The 18,311-nt window shown below is 46.8% G+C and overlaps 2 protein-coding genes across 4 annotated transcripts in view; one reads left to right on the forward strand and one right to left on the reverse strand.

Moving 5' to 3' along the window:
- Nucleotides 1-5,487, forward strand: part of mfsd4b (major facilitator superfamily domain containing 4B) — a 38,439-nt gene extending 32,952 nt beyond the window's left edge. Inside the window, exon 4 of the mRNA XM_061894103.1 lies at nucleotides 3,901-5,487. Within this exon, the coding sequence (XP_061750087.1) occupies nucleotides 3,901-5,108 (1,208 nt within the window). The 3' untranslated portion in view covers nucleotides 5,109-5,487. The remainder of the gene's footprint in view (nucleotides 1-3,900) is intronic.
- Nucleotides 5,488-7,031: 1,544 nt separating this feature from the next.
- rev3l (REV3 like, DNA directed polymerase zeta catalytic subunit) overlaps nucleotides 7,032-18,311 on the reverse strand; it is a 95,852-nt gene continuing 84,572 nt past the window's right edge. For all 3 annotated transcript variants that reach the window (XM_061894100.1, XM_061894099.1, XM_061894098.1), the window contains 3 exons: nucleotides 11,113-11,359; nucleotides 7,526-7,741; nucleotides 7,032-7,462 (listed from right to left, as the gene is read on the reverse strand). In XM_061894100.1, the coding sequence (XP_061750084.1) occupies nucleotides 7,322-7,462; nucleotides 7,526-7,741; nucleotides 11,113-11,359 (604 nt within the window). In that variant the 3' untranslated portion in view covers nucleotides 7,032-7,321. The remainder of the gene's footprint in view (nucleotides 7,463-7,525; nucleotides 7,742-11,112; nucleotides 11,360-18,311) is intronic.

The following is an 18,311-nucleotide window of genomic DNA, read 5'->3' on the forward strand; positions in this document are numbered from 1 at the left end:
TTCCATTAAACATTAACTTTAGAATTTGATGCCAGCAACACGTGACCAAGAAGTTGGGAAAGGTGGCTATAGATACTGATAAAGTTGAGGAATACTCATCAAACACTTTTTTGGAACATCCAACAGGTGTGCAGGCTAATTGGGAACAGGTGGGTGCCATGATTGGGTATAAAAACAGCTTCCCAAAAAATGCTCAGTCTTTCACAAGAAAGGATGGGGCGACGTACACCCCTTTGTCCACGACTGCGTGAGCAAATAGTCAAACAGTTTAAGGACAACATTTCTCAAAGTGCAATTGCTAGAAATTAGGGGATTTCAACATCCACGGTATATAATATCATCAAAAGGTTCAGAGAATCTGGAGAAATCACTCCACGTAAACGGCAAGGCTGGAATCCAACATTGAATGACCGTGACCTTCGATCCCTCAGACGAACCATATCAAAAACCGACATCAATCTCGAAAGGATATCACCACATGGGCTGGGGAACACTTTAAAAAGCCACTGTCAGTAACTACAGTTGGTCGTGACATCTGTAAGTGCAAGTTAAAGGTCTACTATGCAAAGCCAAAGCTATTTATCAACAACATCCAGAAACGCCGCCGGGTTTTGTGGGCCCGAGATCATCTAAGATGGACTGATGCAAAGTGGAAAAGTGTTCTGTGGTCTGACGAGTCCACATTTCAAATTGTTTTTGGAAATATTCGACATCGTGTCATCCGGACCAAAGGGGAAGCGAACCATCCAGACTGTTATCGACGCAAAGTTCAAAAGCCAACATGTGTGATGGTATGGGGGTGCATTAGTGGCCAAGGCATGGGTAACTTACACATCTGTGAAGGCACCATTAATGCTGAAAGGTACATACAGGTTTCGGAACAACATATGCTGCCATCTAAGCGTCGTCTTTTTCATGGACGCCCCTGCTTATTTCAGCAAGACAACGCCAAGCCACATTCAGCACGTGTTACAACAGCGTGGCTTCGTAAAAAAAAGAGTGCGGGTACTTTTCTCGCCCGCCTGCAGTCCAGACATGTCTCCCATGGAAAATGTGTGGCACATTATGAAGCGTAAAATACGACAGGGGAGACCCCGGACTGTTGAAGGACTGAAGCTCTACATAAAACAAGAATGGGAAAGAAATCCACTTTCAAAGCTTCAACAATTAGTTTCCTCAGTTCCCAAACATTTATTGAGTGTTGTTAAAAGAAAAAATTATGTAACACAGTGATGAACATGCCCTTTCCCAACTACTTTGGCACGTGTTGCAGCCATGAAATTTTAAGTTATGATTATTTGCCCCCCAAATTTTTTTTATCAGTTTGAACATCAAATATGTTGTCTTTCTAGCATATTCAACTGAATATAGGTGGAAAATGATTTGCAAATCATTGTATTCTGTTTAGATTTACATCTAACACAATTTCCCAACTCATATGGAAACGGGGTTTGTACATACAGCAACAAAACTAAAAATAAAAACTATACACTGTGGTGGCCTCTGTGGTGTTCCACGTTACCGTCTGTTGGGGTGAGGGGGAGCATGGCCAGAGACAGGAGCAGACCCAACAAAGCAACCAAGAAAGCAGACTCCAACTCTCGGCCGGTGTCTAGTTTGTATGGATGAGCGAGGATGCGTCCAGGTAGACCGAGGTGTCCGATACCTGCTCATTCAGCCCAGACACTGTGAAGCCGAGTCATACCAAAGACTATAAAAATGGGACCCGCCCCCCTCACCTCCCAGGGGGTGATCAAGGGTTATGGGTCAAATGCAGAGAATAATTTTGCCACACCTAGTGTGGGGGTGACAATCATGGGTACTTTAACTCTAACCAAGAGAGCAGACTTCACCCTCAGCCGCCCACCAATGGTGTCTAGTCCGCATGGATGAACAACATACTTGCCAACCCTTCCGGATTTTCCGGGAGACTCCCGTAATTCAGCGTCTCTCCCGAAAACCTCCCGGAAGAAATTTTCTCCCGAAAATCTCCCAAAATTCAACTGGAGGCTACGCCCCCCCCCAGCTCAAACATGCACAGTTCGAAGCTTGAAAAGGGGGATTGCATGCAGATCTGACGGCATTTAAAGTCATTTTTAAAAATGACTGCTAGTCCTCCTTTTCGGCCGGACGACCGCGGAGAATTAAAGTAGGAACCCTCCGGAGGCAGAAGTTCATTAAGAGGGGCGGACTCACAGCCATGTTTCCGTCACACAGAGGAAGTCAAGTCCACAGGAAGTGAAGAAATCCTTTAGGATAAACATTTTGTTTGTCAAAGATCTTGCGTTCACAAGACCGAACCTGGCAGGGGCCGGCACATCCAAGGGCGCAGCTAATCCAGGTGGGGCCCCGACACACAGCCCGCAGGTGGCGGGGGAGAGGAGCCACGAGGCAGGAATCCGGCCAGGTGAAAAAGCTGACTGGGACGTCGAAAAACCAACGTCGAAGTTGATCATATCAGTGGGAGAGGGGCAAAGATCCAACAGTGTTTGGCGGTCATACACAAGCAGTGAGCTGACAGAGACGAAAATAGACGCAAACAACACAAAAACGAACAGAGCTGACAGCGAGAGACGGCAGGGCAAAGCACATACTGGCGGCATCTTCTGGAAACTCAGAATGTGATATTAACTCAAATAGTGAAAGGTAAGTGTTGTTGTTTTTTTTTTTTTTAGTAACCAGCAAGCACAGTACAGTTAGAACAACTGTGTTTTTATTACTGTGTATCTGATAGGCGCTGTCTGAAATTCAACTATTTCTTTTATTTATATATATAATAAAATAAATATATATATTATATATATATATAAATATATGTCTTACATAAACAAATGATAAATGGGTTGTACTTGTATAGCGCTTTTTTACCTTCAAGGTACTCAAAGCACTTTGACACTACTTCCACATTTACCCATTCACACACACATTCACACACTGATGGAGGGAGCTGCCATGCAAGGCGCTAACCAGCACCCATCAGGAGCAAGGGTGAAGTGTCTTGCTCAGGACACAACGGACGTGACGAGGTTGGTACTAGGTGGGGATTGAACCAGGGAACCTCGGGTTGCGCACAGCCACTCTTCCCCACTGCGCCACGCCGTCCCTATTTGGATTATCCAGAGAATAGTGCTCGATACCGTGGTGGAGCACAATATGTATGTGTGGGAAAAACCACAAGACTACTTCATCTTTACAGAACTGTTTCATGAGGGGTTCCCTCAATCTTGAAACAGTTATATTATATAACAGTTGTATGAAATACTCGAGTTGGTGAATTGGCTGTAAATATACACCCCTCCCCTCTTCACCACAACCCCCGCCCCCAAACCACGCCTCCGCCCCACCCCCGACCACGCCCCCCACCTCCCTAAATCGGAGGTCTCAAGGTTGGCAAGTAAGATGCACAAGGATGCGTCCAAGTAGACCGAGGTGTCCAATACCTGCTCATTCAGCCAAGACACCGTGAAGCTCGTCCGTCCCCGGCGCTCAGCAGTCCTGTCTCTTCAGCCGCATCTCCTCCAGTCTCTCCAAACGGACTCTGGTGTGGCAGAGACGCAGCAGCCAAAAGACTCCCGGCAGGCGGATCCAGAAGTCCGTACAAAAGCACCACAGAAGTGCCACACCTTGTAAATGTAACGTTTCTAGATGGGTGGATTAGAAAGCAGGGCCCAGTGACCCTGGACTTCTTTCTGTGGGGGTTGTGTTCAAGTTGTCCTTATGAGACAAACTCCAACGCCCTGAAGCCATTGCCAGCGTCGATGAGATGACGCTACAGTGAAGGTGGCAAATGGTCTTGATGTACTTTATGGTGCTCACGTGAAGATAGAGTATAACCCTTGTGTTACGTTGTGGAGGTGTACCGTTACACCCCTAGTAACCGTGTCTTCTGCCGCCTCACAGGTGGGAACGTCCTCATCCTGAACACCTGGGGCGAGCAGGCCGGACCTCACCTGCAGGCTCTGCACTTCAGCTTCGCAGCCGGGGCCTTCGTGTCCCCCATCATAGCCAAGCTGCTGTTCGGCCACCACGCCGGCAGCACGCCGACCAACGCCAGCTACTCCATCACCACCGCACCCGTGGTCAACGACGACCACACCATCATCCAGCTGGTCCACAGCAGGAGTCTGAAGTCCATGTGGGCGTACATCGTCATCGGCCTCTTTGTCTTCCTCACCTCCTTCCCCTTCTTCCTGCTCTCCGTCCGCAGCAACACCTCGGCCAGCAAAGCCTCCACGCCGTCAACCAAGCCCCTGGTGGCCAAACATCACCAGGCTCTTACCGCCCTGCTGTTCTTCTTCTTCTTTGCCTATGTGGGCGCGGAGGTAGCCTACGGTTCCTTCATCTTCACCTACGCCAAGGACTACGCTCACATGGATCAGTCCCAAGCAGCTGGGCTGAATTCTGTATTCTGGGCGGCGTTTGCGGTCTGCCGGGGGGTTTCCATCTTCTTTGCGTCGTGCATGTACCCGGGCACCATGATCCTGCTCAGCTTGGTGGGCACCACCTTGTCCTCGCTCTTCCTCTGCCTCTTCAACCAGGACAAGGTGGCCCTGTGGGTGTGCACCACTCTGTACGGGGCGTCCATGTCCTCCACCTTCCCCAGTGGCTTTGCCTGGTTTGAGCAGTACACCACGGTCACAGGCCGCACAGCGGCTACCTTTGTGGTGGGCGCCGCCCTCGGCGAGATGGTGCTGCCCGCCCTCGCCGGCTTCCTGTCTGGGAAATTTCACGACCACCCCGTGCTGATGTACCTGTCGCTAATCACAGCCACCTCCACCGCCATCCTATTCCCCGTCATGTACAAACTGGCCTCGGTGTCCCCGGACCAGATCAGGAAGGGCCACCGGAGGGAGCCACCGGACACGGACGACGGCGAATACCGTCAGGCGCTGCTGGACTCGGGAGCAATGGACGAGGAGGAAGAGGAGGACGATCCGGATCACTGGAACCACGCAAACTTTGAAGTCATTGAAATGGACGATGCCGCAAGTTCGCCCCTGGATCAGGATGGAGGCGGGGCCAGCCCCCAGCCGACTGAGAGCGCGTCCACGGACCGAGGTGACTCACCCAAGCTGCTGCTGGTTCCTGACAGAGCGAAGAGAGACTAAAAAGTCCGCTTCTACTCCTCCATGCCTGAAAGGGCCACACTTTGTTTGGCTCGCACAAGAAGTGAAAACCCGCATCACAGTCTTGTCTCAATTCACGTACTTCCGTTTAGACCTTGGAGTGCAAAAGTGCCTTCCCGCCCGCTGAGAAGTACGGCGACGTGCCATGACACCTTCCCTTTACCTCGGAAGTCGGAGCCGAGAATGGCGCCGCAGCCGAGTTGTGAGAGTTCCAGTTCCGAAGTCGGAAATCCAGATGGCCAAATCCACAAAAGCTATTTTAGAGCTTGCCTTGTCGGGATTGACCCTATTTTATGGACCCTAAGGCGCGCTGTCGGTGATATTTTCATACAAAAGGCACATTAAAGGAGTCATATTGCGATTTCTGTCTACATTTAAAAGTCTTCCTTGTGGTCTAGATCAGTGGTCCCCAACCACTCGATTGGTTTTAATTGAACAACTGAGATAGGCGCCAGCGCCCCCCGCGACCCCAAAAGGGAATAAGCGGTAGAAAATGGATGGATGGATGGAACATAAAAAGTACAAGATACACTTACAATTAGTGCAGCAACCCAAAAGACCTCCCTTTTTCATGACAAAAAAATAAATAAAAAGCCTCTGCAGCATCGCGTGGACATCGGGGGCGGTACCTCTGGATTGGTAGACCGGGATACTGGTCCCTCTCTTTAAGAAGGGGGACCGGAGTGTGTGTTCCAAGTATCGTGGGTTCACACTCCTCAGCCTTCCCGGTAAGGTTTATTCAGGTGTACTGGAGAGGAGACTACACCGGATAGTCCAACCTCGGATTCCGGAGGAACAGTGTGGTTTTCGTCCTGGTGGTGGAACTGTGGACCAGCTCTATACTCTCGGCAGGGTTCTTGAGGGTGCATGGGAGTTTGCCCAACCAGTCTACATGTGCTTTGTGGACTTGGAGAAGGCATTGGACCGTGTCCCTCGGGAAGTCCTGTGGGAAGTGCTCAGAGAGTATGGGGTATGGGACTGTCGGATTGTGGTCCGGTCCCTGTAGGATCAGTGCCAGAGCTTGGTCCGCATTGCCGGCAGTAAGTCGGACACGTTTCCAGTGAGGGTTGGACTCCGCCAAGGCTGTCCTTTGTCACCCATTCTGTTCATAACTTTTATGGACAGAATTTCTAGGCACAGTCAAGGCGTTCCGGTTTGGTAACCGCAGGATTAGGTCTCTGCTTTTTGCAGATGATGTGGTCCTGATGGCTTCATCTGGCCGGGATCTTCAGCTCTCACTGGATCGGTTCTCAGCCGAGTGTGAAGCGACCGGAATGAGACTCAGCACCTCCAAGTCCGAGTCCGTGGTTCTCTCCCGGAAAAGGGTGGACTGCCATCTCCGGGTTGGGGAGGAGACCCTGCCCCAAGTGGGAGGAGTTCAAGTACCTGGGAGTCTTGTTCACGAGTGAGGGAAGAGTGGATGGTGAGATCGGTGCGGCGTCTTCAGTAATGCGGACGCTGTATCGATCCGTTGTGGTGAAGAAGGAGCTGAGCCGGAAGGCAAAGCTCTCAATTTACCGGTCGATCTACGTTCCCATCCTCACTTATGGTCATGAGCTTTGGGTCATGATCGAAAGGACAAGATCACGGGTACAAGCGGCCCAAATGAGTTTCCGAAAAGGTCTCTCCCTTAGGGTGAGAAGCTCTGCCATCCGGGAGGAACTCAAAGTAAAGCCGCTGCTCCTCCACATGGAGAGGAGCCAATCGAGGGGGTTCGGGCATCTGGTCAGGTGTTTCAGGCCACAGGGAAGATTATGTCTCCCGAGTGGCCTGGGAACGCCTCGGGATCCCCCGGGAGGAGCTGGACGAAGTGGCTGGGGAGAGGGAAGTCTGGGCTTCCCTGCTTAGGCTGCTGCCCCCGCGACCCCACCTGGGATAAGCGGAAGAAGATGGATGGATGGCAGCTTTGGTCTGATGGAACACTTTTTATTATATCAATCTGGAACTTCACCCCACAGCAACATCCATTAAAAGACAATATTCATGGTTTTTACATTCCTGGTGACAGCAAGGTGGATTTGAAACCTGCACAAGACTCAAATGCACAAAAAAATGATGACAAAAAAACAACAAAAGTATTGCAACAGTCCCTGTTTTAAAAAAATGGCAGCTAGGATGGCGAACCTCTTTAGAAAACCTTATTTACAGCAAAGACTCCCGTGATGTTTGTGGGAGGGTCTTCAACTTGGGGCCAGTCAGAACTGCTCCAGCAGCTGTCGCAGGTAGGGCGCCTTGGCCAGCTGCCGGCTGGTCCTGGTCAGCTTGTAGAGGACCGGACAGTCCAGGGAGACGCAGGGCACGTGGCGCTCGCTGCAGCCGCTGCAGCTCCGGCACACCTGCAAGACACGCCGGGGTCACTGACCGCCTTCTAAGACCCTGGCTAGAGTCTGACCTCTGACCTTCAGCAGCTGGTCCTGCTCCTGCTCCCAGCGCCTCAGGTCCTGCTGGAGGACCACGGCCACGCGCTGGGGCTGCGAGCGGCAGGGGGCGCACACGCCCAGCGGGGTGAGGCGGTCGCAGGCGGGGCAGTGCAGGCTGGTGAAGTACTGGGAGATGGTGCCCTTCCTGCGCCCCTCCTCGCCACCGTAGACCGAGGGACAGGACGCCTTCTGGATCTGAGGGGGAGACCAGGACATGTAAGACCAGAGTCTTCACATAGCAGGATTACTCTTTAGGAAAACGTAAAGAAATGACTTTTTTCTTTTTGTTCTCTTGAAAATAATAATGCATCAAAATCAAGGTGGTGGATGATTGACATATTCACGACTTTAAAATATTTTTGGCATATTCAGCATTTTTGCCATAAAATACAATTTTCACCACAAAAAAAAGGCGTAAAACCAATTTAAAAATGTATAATTGACAAGATGGATCTTAAGTTGATCTAGAGCCAAACTGGTGGTGCAAAGAATCACTTTAATAAATATTCAAACACAGTGTTACTGTTCAAACAGTCTAATGTAAAAATATTAAATATACTTGTTAAACTTAAGAAAAAAAAGATGCCTCTTTTTACTTTTTTTTTTATAAATATGCCTCTTTTAAAAAAAATTAAAAAGCCTCTTTTTTCCCCCCAAATATGCCTCTTTTTACAAATATACATTTTTAAAATCCTCATTTTTCCCCTGAATATGCCTTTAAAAAAAGAACAATGCCTCATTTGACCCCAATATGTCTCTTTTTAAAAGTAAATATGTCTCTTTTTTTAAATATACCTCTTTTTTCCACAAATATGCCTCTTTTTTAAATATTTTTTAAGTCCCTATTCCCCCAAATATGCCTCTTTTTTAAATATACCTTTTTAAAAAAAAATTATTTTATCCCCAAATATGCTCTTTTAAAAACAAACTGCCTCTTTTTATGCCAATATATCTCTCTTTAAAATAATAATAATATATAAGACTGAAGTGTAGTGTGCTTGTATCTCCAGCAGAGGGTGCTGTTGCTCACCTCTTGACAACACCTCACCATTTACATCAGCGGCCTAAGTATTCATTAAAAACAAGGCCGAGATTTTATTTAACACTTATTTAGAAAATAAACCTGCACTTTAACCATGTGCTTCTGTGGCCTGCCACTAGATGGAGCCAAGTACCACATTTGGAGGACTCTGCCCCCCCAATGCATGTGTTCTTGTGTGTCCTCACCCTTGGTAAGTCCCGGTACCATTAAGTGTGCAAGTGTGTCCTCACCCTGGGCAGGTCCCGGTACCATTAAGTGTACAAGTGTGTCCTCACCCTGGGTAAGTCCTGGTACCATTAAGTGTACAAGTGTGTCCTCACCCTGGGTAAGTCCCGGTACCATTAAGTGTACAAGTGTGTCCTCACCCTGGGTAAGTCCCGGTACCATTAAGTGTGCAAGTGTGTCCTCACCCTTGGTAAGTTCCGGTACCATTAAGTGTGCAAGTGTGTCCTCACCCTGGGTAAGTCCCGGTACCATTAAGTGTGCAAGTGTGTCCTCACCCTGGGCAAGTCCCGGTACCATTAAGTGTACAAGTGTGTCCTCACCCTTGGTAAGTTCCGGTACCATTAAGTGTACAAGTGTGTCCTCACCCTGGGTAAGTCCCGGTACCATTAAGTGTGCAAGTGTGTCCTCACCCCGGGCAGGTCCCGGTACCATTAAGTGTACAAGTGTGTCCTCACCCTGGGCAGGTCCCGGTACCATTAAGTGTACAAGTGTGTCCTCACCCTGGGCAGGTCCCGGTACCATTAAGTGTACAAGTGTGTCCTCACCCTGGGTAAGTCCCGGTACCATTAAGTGTACAAGTGTGTCCTCACCCTTGGTAAGTCCCGGTACCATTAAGTGTACAAGTGTGTCCTCACCCTGGGTAAGTCCCGGTACCATTAAGTGTGCAAGTGTGTCCTCACCCTGGGCAGGTCCCGGTACCATTAAGTGTACAAGTGTGTCCTCACCCTGGGCAGGTCCCGGTACCATTAAGTGTACAAGTGTGTCCTCACCCTGGGTAAGTCCCGGTACCATTAAGTGTACAAGTGTGTCCTCACCCTTGGTAAGTCCCGGTACCATTAAGTGTACAAGTGTGTCCTCACCCTGGGTAAGTCCCGGTACCATTAAGTGTGCAAGTGTGTCCTCACCCTTGGTAAGTCCCGGTACCATTAAGTGTACAAGTGTGTCCTCACCCTGGGTAAGTCCCGGTACCATTAAGTGTACAAGTGTGTCCTCACCCTTGGTAAGTCCGGTACCATTAAGTGTACAAGTGTGTCCTCACCCTGGGTAAGTCCCGGTACCATTAAGTGTACAAGAGTGTCCTCACCCTGGGCAGGTCCCGGTACCATTAAGTGTACAAGTGTGTCCTCACCCTGGGTAAGTCCCGGTACCATTAAGTGTACAAGTGTGTCCTCACCCTGGGTAAGTCCCGGTACCATTAAGTGTACAAGTGTGTCCTCACCCTGGGTAAGTCCCGGTACCATTAAGTGTGCAAGTGTGTCCTCACCCTGGGTAAGTCCCGGTACCATTAAGTGTACAAGTGTGTCCTCACCCTGGGTAAGTCCCGGTACCATTAAGTGTGCAAGTGTGTCCTCACCCTGGGTAAGTCCCGGTACCATTAAGTGTGCAAGTGTGTCCTCACCCTGGGTAAGTCCCGGTACCATTAAGTGTACAAGTGTGTCCTCACCCTTGGTAAGTCCCGGTACCATTAAGTGTGCAAGTGTGTCCTCACCCTGCGTAAGTCCCGGTACCATTAAGTATGCAAGTGTGTCCTCACCCTGGGTAAGTCCCGGTACCATTAAGTGTACAAGTGTGTCCTCACCCTGGGTAAGTCCCGGTACCATTAAGTGTACAAGTGTGTCCTCACCCTGGGTAAGTCCCGGTACCATTAAGTGTACAAGTGTGTCCTCACCCTGGGTAAGTCCCGGTACCATTAAGTGTACAAGTGTGTCCTCACCCTGGGCAGGTCCCGGTACCATTAAGTGTACAAGTGTGTCCTCACCCTGGGTAAGTCCCGGTACCATTAAGTGTACAAGTGTGTCCTCACCCTGGGTAAGTCCCGGTACCATTAAGTGTACAAGTGTGTCCTCACCCTGGGTAAGTCCCGGTACCATTAAGTGTACAAGTGTGTCCTCACCCTTGGTAAGTCCCGGTACCATTAAGTGTACACGTGTGTCCTCACCCTGGGTAAGTCCCGGTACCATTAAGTGTACAAGTGTGTCCTCACCCTGGGTAAGTCCCGGTACCATTAAGTGTACAAGTGTGTCCTCACCCTGGGTAAGTCCCGGTACCATTAAGTGTACAAGTGTGTCCTCACCCTGGGTAAGTCCCGGTACCATTAAGTGTACAAGTGTGTCCTCACCCTGGGTAAGTCCCGGTACCATTAAGTGTACAAGTGTGTCCTCACCCTGGGTAAGTCCCGGTACCATTAAGTGTACAAGTGTGTCCTCACCCTGGGTAAGTCCCGGTACCATTAAGTGTACAAGTGTGTCCTCACCCTGGGTAAGTCCCGGTACCATTAAGTGTACAAGTGTGTCCTCACCCTGGGTAAGTCCCGGTACCAGCTGAAGACGTCCACACCGATGAGCTGGAAGACGCGTGCCAGGGGGGGCAGGATCTGCTTGGTGATGTAATACGTGGCGTTGAGGCGCAGACCGGGGTCCTGCAGGGCGTCCAGGGGCCGGCGCACCAGCTGGATGAGGGGTGTGGCGGGCGGCCCGCTTACCACCACGTATGGCACACGCTCGCCCACGCGCGGCTCCAGCCGGCGGTCGTACGCCATCATGCGCCTGGCGGGCAAGAGAACACGGTCACAGATGTTACCCCGGCTGGGTTGCTAGGCAACAAGGAATGTATTCCCCTTTCCTATTCAACGGTGTGGACATAAGTATTGGGACATTGGTCACACAGGAAGTGAGAAAAGGAGCAGCTGTTGAAAAACAGAATCCATCTCATTTCAGTGGGCTTTTAATGTTGGTGATTACACCAACCTGTTCAGTATCGTGGCCTCTGATTGGCCGAGCTTCACACAGCAGAACTCCATGTGAATAAAAGAGATTAAGGATGACTAAAACTTTTAACCTTTCAACACACACCTGGTGAGATATCAACACACACCTGGTGAGATATCAACACACACCTGGTGAGATATCAACACACACTTGGTGAAATATCAACACACATATGGTGAGATAACACACACCTGGTGAGATATCAACACACACCTGGTGAGATATCAACACACATTTGGTGAGATATCAACACACACCTGGTGAGATATCAACACACATTTGGTGAGATATCAACACACACCTGGTGAGATATCAACACACACTTGGTGAAATATCAACACACATATGGTGAGATATCAACACACACCTGGTGAGATATCAACACACACCTGGTGAGATATCAACACACATTTGGTGAGATATCAACACACATATGGTGAGATATCAACACACATATGGTGAGATATCAACACACATATGGTGAGATATCAACACACATATGGTGAGATATCAACACACATTTGGTGAGATATCAACACACATTTGGTGAGATATCAACACACATCTGGTGAGATAAAACATTTGGTGAGATATCAACACACATTTGGTGAGATATCAACACACATTTGATGAGATATCAACACACATCTGATGAGATATCAACACACTGGTGAGATATCAACACACACATGGTGAGATATCAACACACACATGGTGAGATATCAACACACATATGGTGGGATATCAACACACACCTGGTGAGATATCAACACACATCAGGTGAGATATCAACACACACCTGGTGAGATATCAACACACATTTGGTGAGATATCAACACACACCTGGTGAGATATCAACACACACCTGGTGAGATATCGACACACACTTGGTGAAATATCAACACACATATGGTGAGATATCAACACACACCTGGTGAGATATCGACACACATTTGGTGAGATATCAACACACACCTGGTGAGATATCAACACACACTTGGTGAAATATCAACACACACCTGGTGAGATATCAACACACACCTGGTGAGATATCAACACACATTTGGTGAGATATCAACACACATATGGTGAGATATCAACACACATATGGTGAGATATCAACACACACCTGGTGAGATATCAACACACATTTGGTGAGATATCAACACACATATGGTGAGATATCAACACACACCTGGTGAGATATTAACACACAACTGGTGAGATATCAACACATAGCTGCTGAGATATCCAACACACAGATGCTGAGATATCAACACACATCTGATGAGATATCAACACACTGGTGAGATATCAACACACACATGGTGAGATATCAACACATATATGGTGAGATATCAACACACATCTGATGAGATATCAACACACACCTGGTGAGATATCAACACACATTTGGTGAGATATCAACACACATATGGTGAGATATCAACACACATTTGGTGAGATATCAACACACATATGGTGAGATATCAACACACATATGGTGAGATATCAACACACATATGGTGAGATATCAACACACATTTGGTGAGATATCAACACACATTTGGTGAGATACCCAACACACACCTGGTGAGATATCAACACACATTTGATGAGATATCAACACACATCTGATGAGATATCAACACACTGGTGAGATATCAACACACACATGGTGAGATATCAACACATATATGGTGAGATATCAACACACATATGGTGGGATATCAACACACACCTGGTGAGATATCAACACACATCAGGTGAGATATCAACACACACATGGTGAGATATCAACACATATATGGTGAGATATCAACACACATATGGTGGGATATCAACACACACCTGGTGAGATATCAACACACACCTGGTGAGATATCAACACACATTTGGTGAGATATCAACACACACATGGTGAGATATCAACACACACCTGGTGAGATATCAACACACACCTGGTGAGATATCAACACACATTTGGTGAGATATCAACACACATTTGGTGAGATATCAACACACATCTGGTGAGATAAAACATTTGGTGAGATATCAACACACTTGGTGAGATATCAACACACATTTGGTGAGATATCAACACACATCTGGTGAGATATCAACACACATCTGGTGAGATATCAACACACACCTGGTGAGATATCAACACACATTTGATGAGATATCAACACACATCTGGTGAGATAAAACATTTGGTGAGATATCAACACACCTGGTGAGATATCAACACACTTGGTGAGATATCAACACACATTTGGTGAGATATCAACACACATTTGGTGAGATATCAACACACATTTGGTGAGATATCAACACACATTTGGTGAGATATCAACACACACCTGGTGAGATATCAACACACATTTGGTGAGATATCAACACACACATTTGGTGAGATATCAACACACAAATGGTGAGATATCAACACACATTTGGTGAGATATCAACACACACCTGGTGAGATATCAACACACATTTGGTGAGATATCAACACACATCTGGTGAGATAAAACATTTGGTGAGATATCCAACACACACCTGGTGAGATATCAGCACACACACCTGTCGAGATACCAACACACATTTGATGAAATATTCAACACACACACCTGGTGAGATATCAACACACATTTGATGAGATATCCCACACACACCTGGTGAGCTATCAGCACACACCTGGTGAGATAGCCAATACACACACCTGTTGAGATACCAACACGCACCTGGTGAGATACCCAACACACACCTAATGAGATACCAACACACAGCTGGTGAGATATCAACACACACCTGGTGAGATATCAACAGAACTGCTGAGATATCCAACACACACGTGCTGAGATATCAACACACATCTGCTGAGATATCAACACACACCAAGTGAGATATCAACACACACCTGGTGAGATACCCAACACACATTTCGTGAGATATTAACACACACACACACACACCTGTTGAGATATCAACAAACAGCTGGTAAGATATCCACACACACCTGGTGAGATATCAACACACACTCGGTGAGATATCTCACACACCTGGTGAGATATCAACACACATTCGGTGAGCTATCCAACACACCTGGTGATCAACACACTTTTGGTAAGACATCCAACACACACTTGGTGAGATATCAACACACAGCTGCTGAGCTATCCAACACACATTTGGTGAGATATCAGCACACACCTAGTGAGAAATTAGCACACCTGGTGAGATATCAACACACATTTGGTGAGATACCCAACACATATTTGGTGAGATACCAACACACATTTGGTGAGATATCAACACACATTTGGTGAGATATCAACACACATTTGGTGAGATATCAACACACATTTAGTGAGATATCAACACACACCTGGTGAGATATCAACACACACTTGGTGAGATATCCCACACACACCTGGTGAGATATCCCACACACCTGGTAAGATATCAACACACACACACCTGTTGAGATATCCAATACACACACCTGGTGAGATATCAACACACACCTGGTGAGACGTCCCACACACACTTGGTGAGATATCCCACATACACCTGTTGCGATCTCCCACACAAACCTGGTGAGATATCAACACACACTTGGTGAGATATCAACACACACTTGGTGAGATATCAACACACATTTGGTGAGATATCAACACACATTTGGTGAGATATCAACACACATTTGGTGAGATATCAACACACATTTGGTGTGATATCAGCACACATTTTGTGTGATATCAGCACACACCTAGTGAGAAATTAGCACACATCTGGTGAGATACCCAACACACATTTGGTGAGATATCAACACACACCTGGTGAGATATCAACACACACCTGGTGAGATATCAACACACACCTGGTGAGATATCAACACACACCTAGTAAGGTATCAACACACACCTGGTGAGATACCCAACACACCTTTGGTGAGATATCAGCACAGACCTAGTGAGAAACTAGCACACACCTGGTGAGATATCAACACACACCTGGTGAGATATCAACACACATTTGGTGAGATATCAACACACATTTGGTGAGATATCAACACACACATTTGGTGAGATATCAACACACAAATGGTGAGATATCAACACACATTTGGTGAGATATCAACACACACCTGGTGAGATATCAACACACATTTGGTGAGATATCAACACACATCTGGTGAGATAAAACATTTGGTGAGATATCCAACACACACCTGGTGAGATATCAGCACACATTTGGTGAGATATCAACACACATCTGGTGAGATAAAACATTTGGTGAGATATCCAACACACACCTGGTGAGATATCAACACACATTTGGTGAGATATCAACACACATCTGGTGAGATAAAACATTTGGTGAGATATCCAACACACACCTGGTGAGATATCAGCACACACACCTGTTGAGATATCCAACACACACACCTGTCGAGATACCAACACACATTTGATGAAATATTCAACACACACACCTGGTGAGATATCAACACACATTTGGTGAGATATCAACACACACATTTGGTGAGATATCAACACACACATTTGGTGAGATATCAACACACACCTGGTGAGATATCAACACACATTTGGTGAGATATCAACACACATCTGGTGAGATAAAACATTTGGTGAGATATCCAACACACACCTGGTGAGATATCAGCACACACACCTGTTGAGATATCCAACACACACACCTGTCGAGATACCAACACACATTTGATGAAATATTCAACACACACACCTGGTGAGATATCAACACACATTTGATGAAATATTCAACACACACACCTGGTGAGATATCAACACACATTTGATGAGATATCCCACACACACCTGGTGAGCTATCAGCACACACCTGGTGAGATACCCAACACACACCTAATGAGATACCAACACACAGCTGGTGAATTATCAACACACAGCTGGTGAGATATCAACACACAGCTGGTGAGATATCATCACAACTGCTGAGATATCCAACACACACCTGCTGAGATATCAACACACATCTGCTGAGATATCAACACACACCAAGTGAGATATCAACACACACCTGGTGAGATACCCAACACACATTTCGTGAGATATTAACACACACACACCTGTTGAGATATCAACAAACAGCTGGTAAGATATCCACACACACCTGGTGAGATATCAACACACACTCGGTGAGATATCTCACACACCTGGTGAGATATCAACACACATTCGGTGAGCTATCCAACACACCTGGTGATCAACACACTTTTGGTAAGACATCCAACACACACTTGGTGAGATATCAACACACAGCTGCTGAGCTATCCAACACACATTTGGTGAGATATCAGCACACACCTAGTGAGAAATTAGCACACACCTGGTGAGATATCAACACACATTTGGTGAGATACCCAACACACATTTGGTGAGATATCAACACACATTTGGTGAGATATCAACACACATTTGGTGAGATATCAACACACATTTGGTGAGATATCAACACACATTTGGTGAGATATCAACACACACCTGGTGAGATATCCCACACACACCTGGTGAGATATCCCACACACCTGGTAAGATATCAACACACACACACCTGTTGAGATATCCAATACACACACCTGGTGAGATATCAACACACACCTGGTGAGACGTCCCACACACACTTGGTGAGATATCCCACATACACCTGTTGCGATCTCCCACATAAACCTGGTGAGATATCAACACACATATGGTGAGATATCAACACACACTTGGTGAGATATCAACACACATTTGGTGAGATATCAACACACATTTGGTGAGATATCAACACACACTTGGTGAGATATCAACACACATTTGGTGAGATATCAACACACATTTGGTGAGATATCAACACACATTTGGTGAGATATCAACACACATTTGGTGTGATATCAGCACACATTTGGTGAGATATCAACACACATTTGGTGAGATATCAACACACATTTAGTGAGATATCAACACACACTTGGTGAGATATCCCACACACACCTGGTGAGATATCCCACACACCTGGCAAGATATCAACACACACACACCTGTTGAGATATCCCACACACCTGGTAAGATATCAACACACACACACCTGTTGAGATATCCAATACACACACCTGGTGAGACGTCCCACACACACTTGGTGAGATATCCCACATACACCTGTTGCGATCTCCCACACAAACCTGGTGAGATATCAACACACATTTGGTGAGATATCAACACACATTTGGTGAGATATCAACACACATTTGGTGAGATATCAACACACATTTGGTGAGATATCAACACACATTTGGTGAGATATCAACACACATATGGTGAGATATCAACACACATTTGGTGAGATATCAACACACATTTGGTGAGATATCAACACACATTTGGTGAGATATCAACACACATTTGGTGAGATATCAACACACATTTAGTGAGATATCAACACACACTTGGTGAGATATCCCACACACACCTGGTGAGATATCCCACACACCTGGCAAGATATCAACACACACACACCTGTTGAGATATCCCACACACCTGGTAAGATATCAACACACACACACCTGTTGAGATATCCAATACACACACCTGGTGAGACGTCCCACACACACTTGGTGAGATATCCCACATACACCTGTTGCGATCTCCCACACAAACCTGGTGAGATATCAACACACACTTGG

Source organism: Nerophis ophidion, linkage group LG03 (assembly GCF_033978795.1).
Source record: "Nerophis ophidion isolate RoL-2023_Sa linkage group LG03, RoL_Noph_v1.0, whole genome shotgun sequence".
Lineage (NCBI taxonomy): Eukaryota > Metazoa > Chordata > Actinopteri > Syngnathiformes > Syngnathidae > Nerophis > Nerophis ophidion.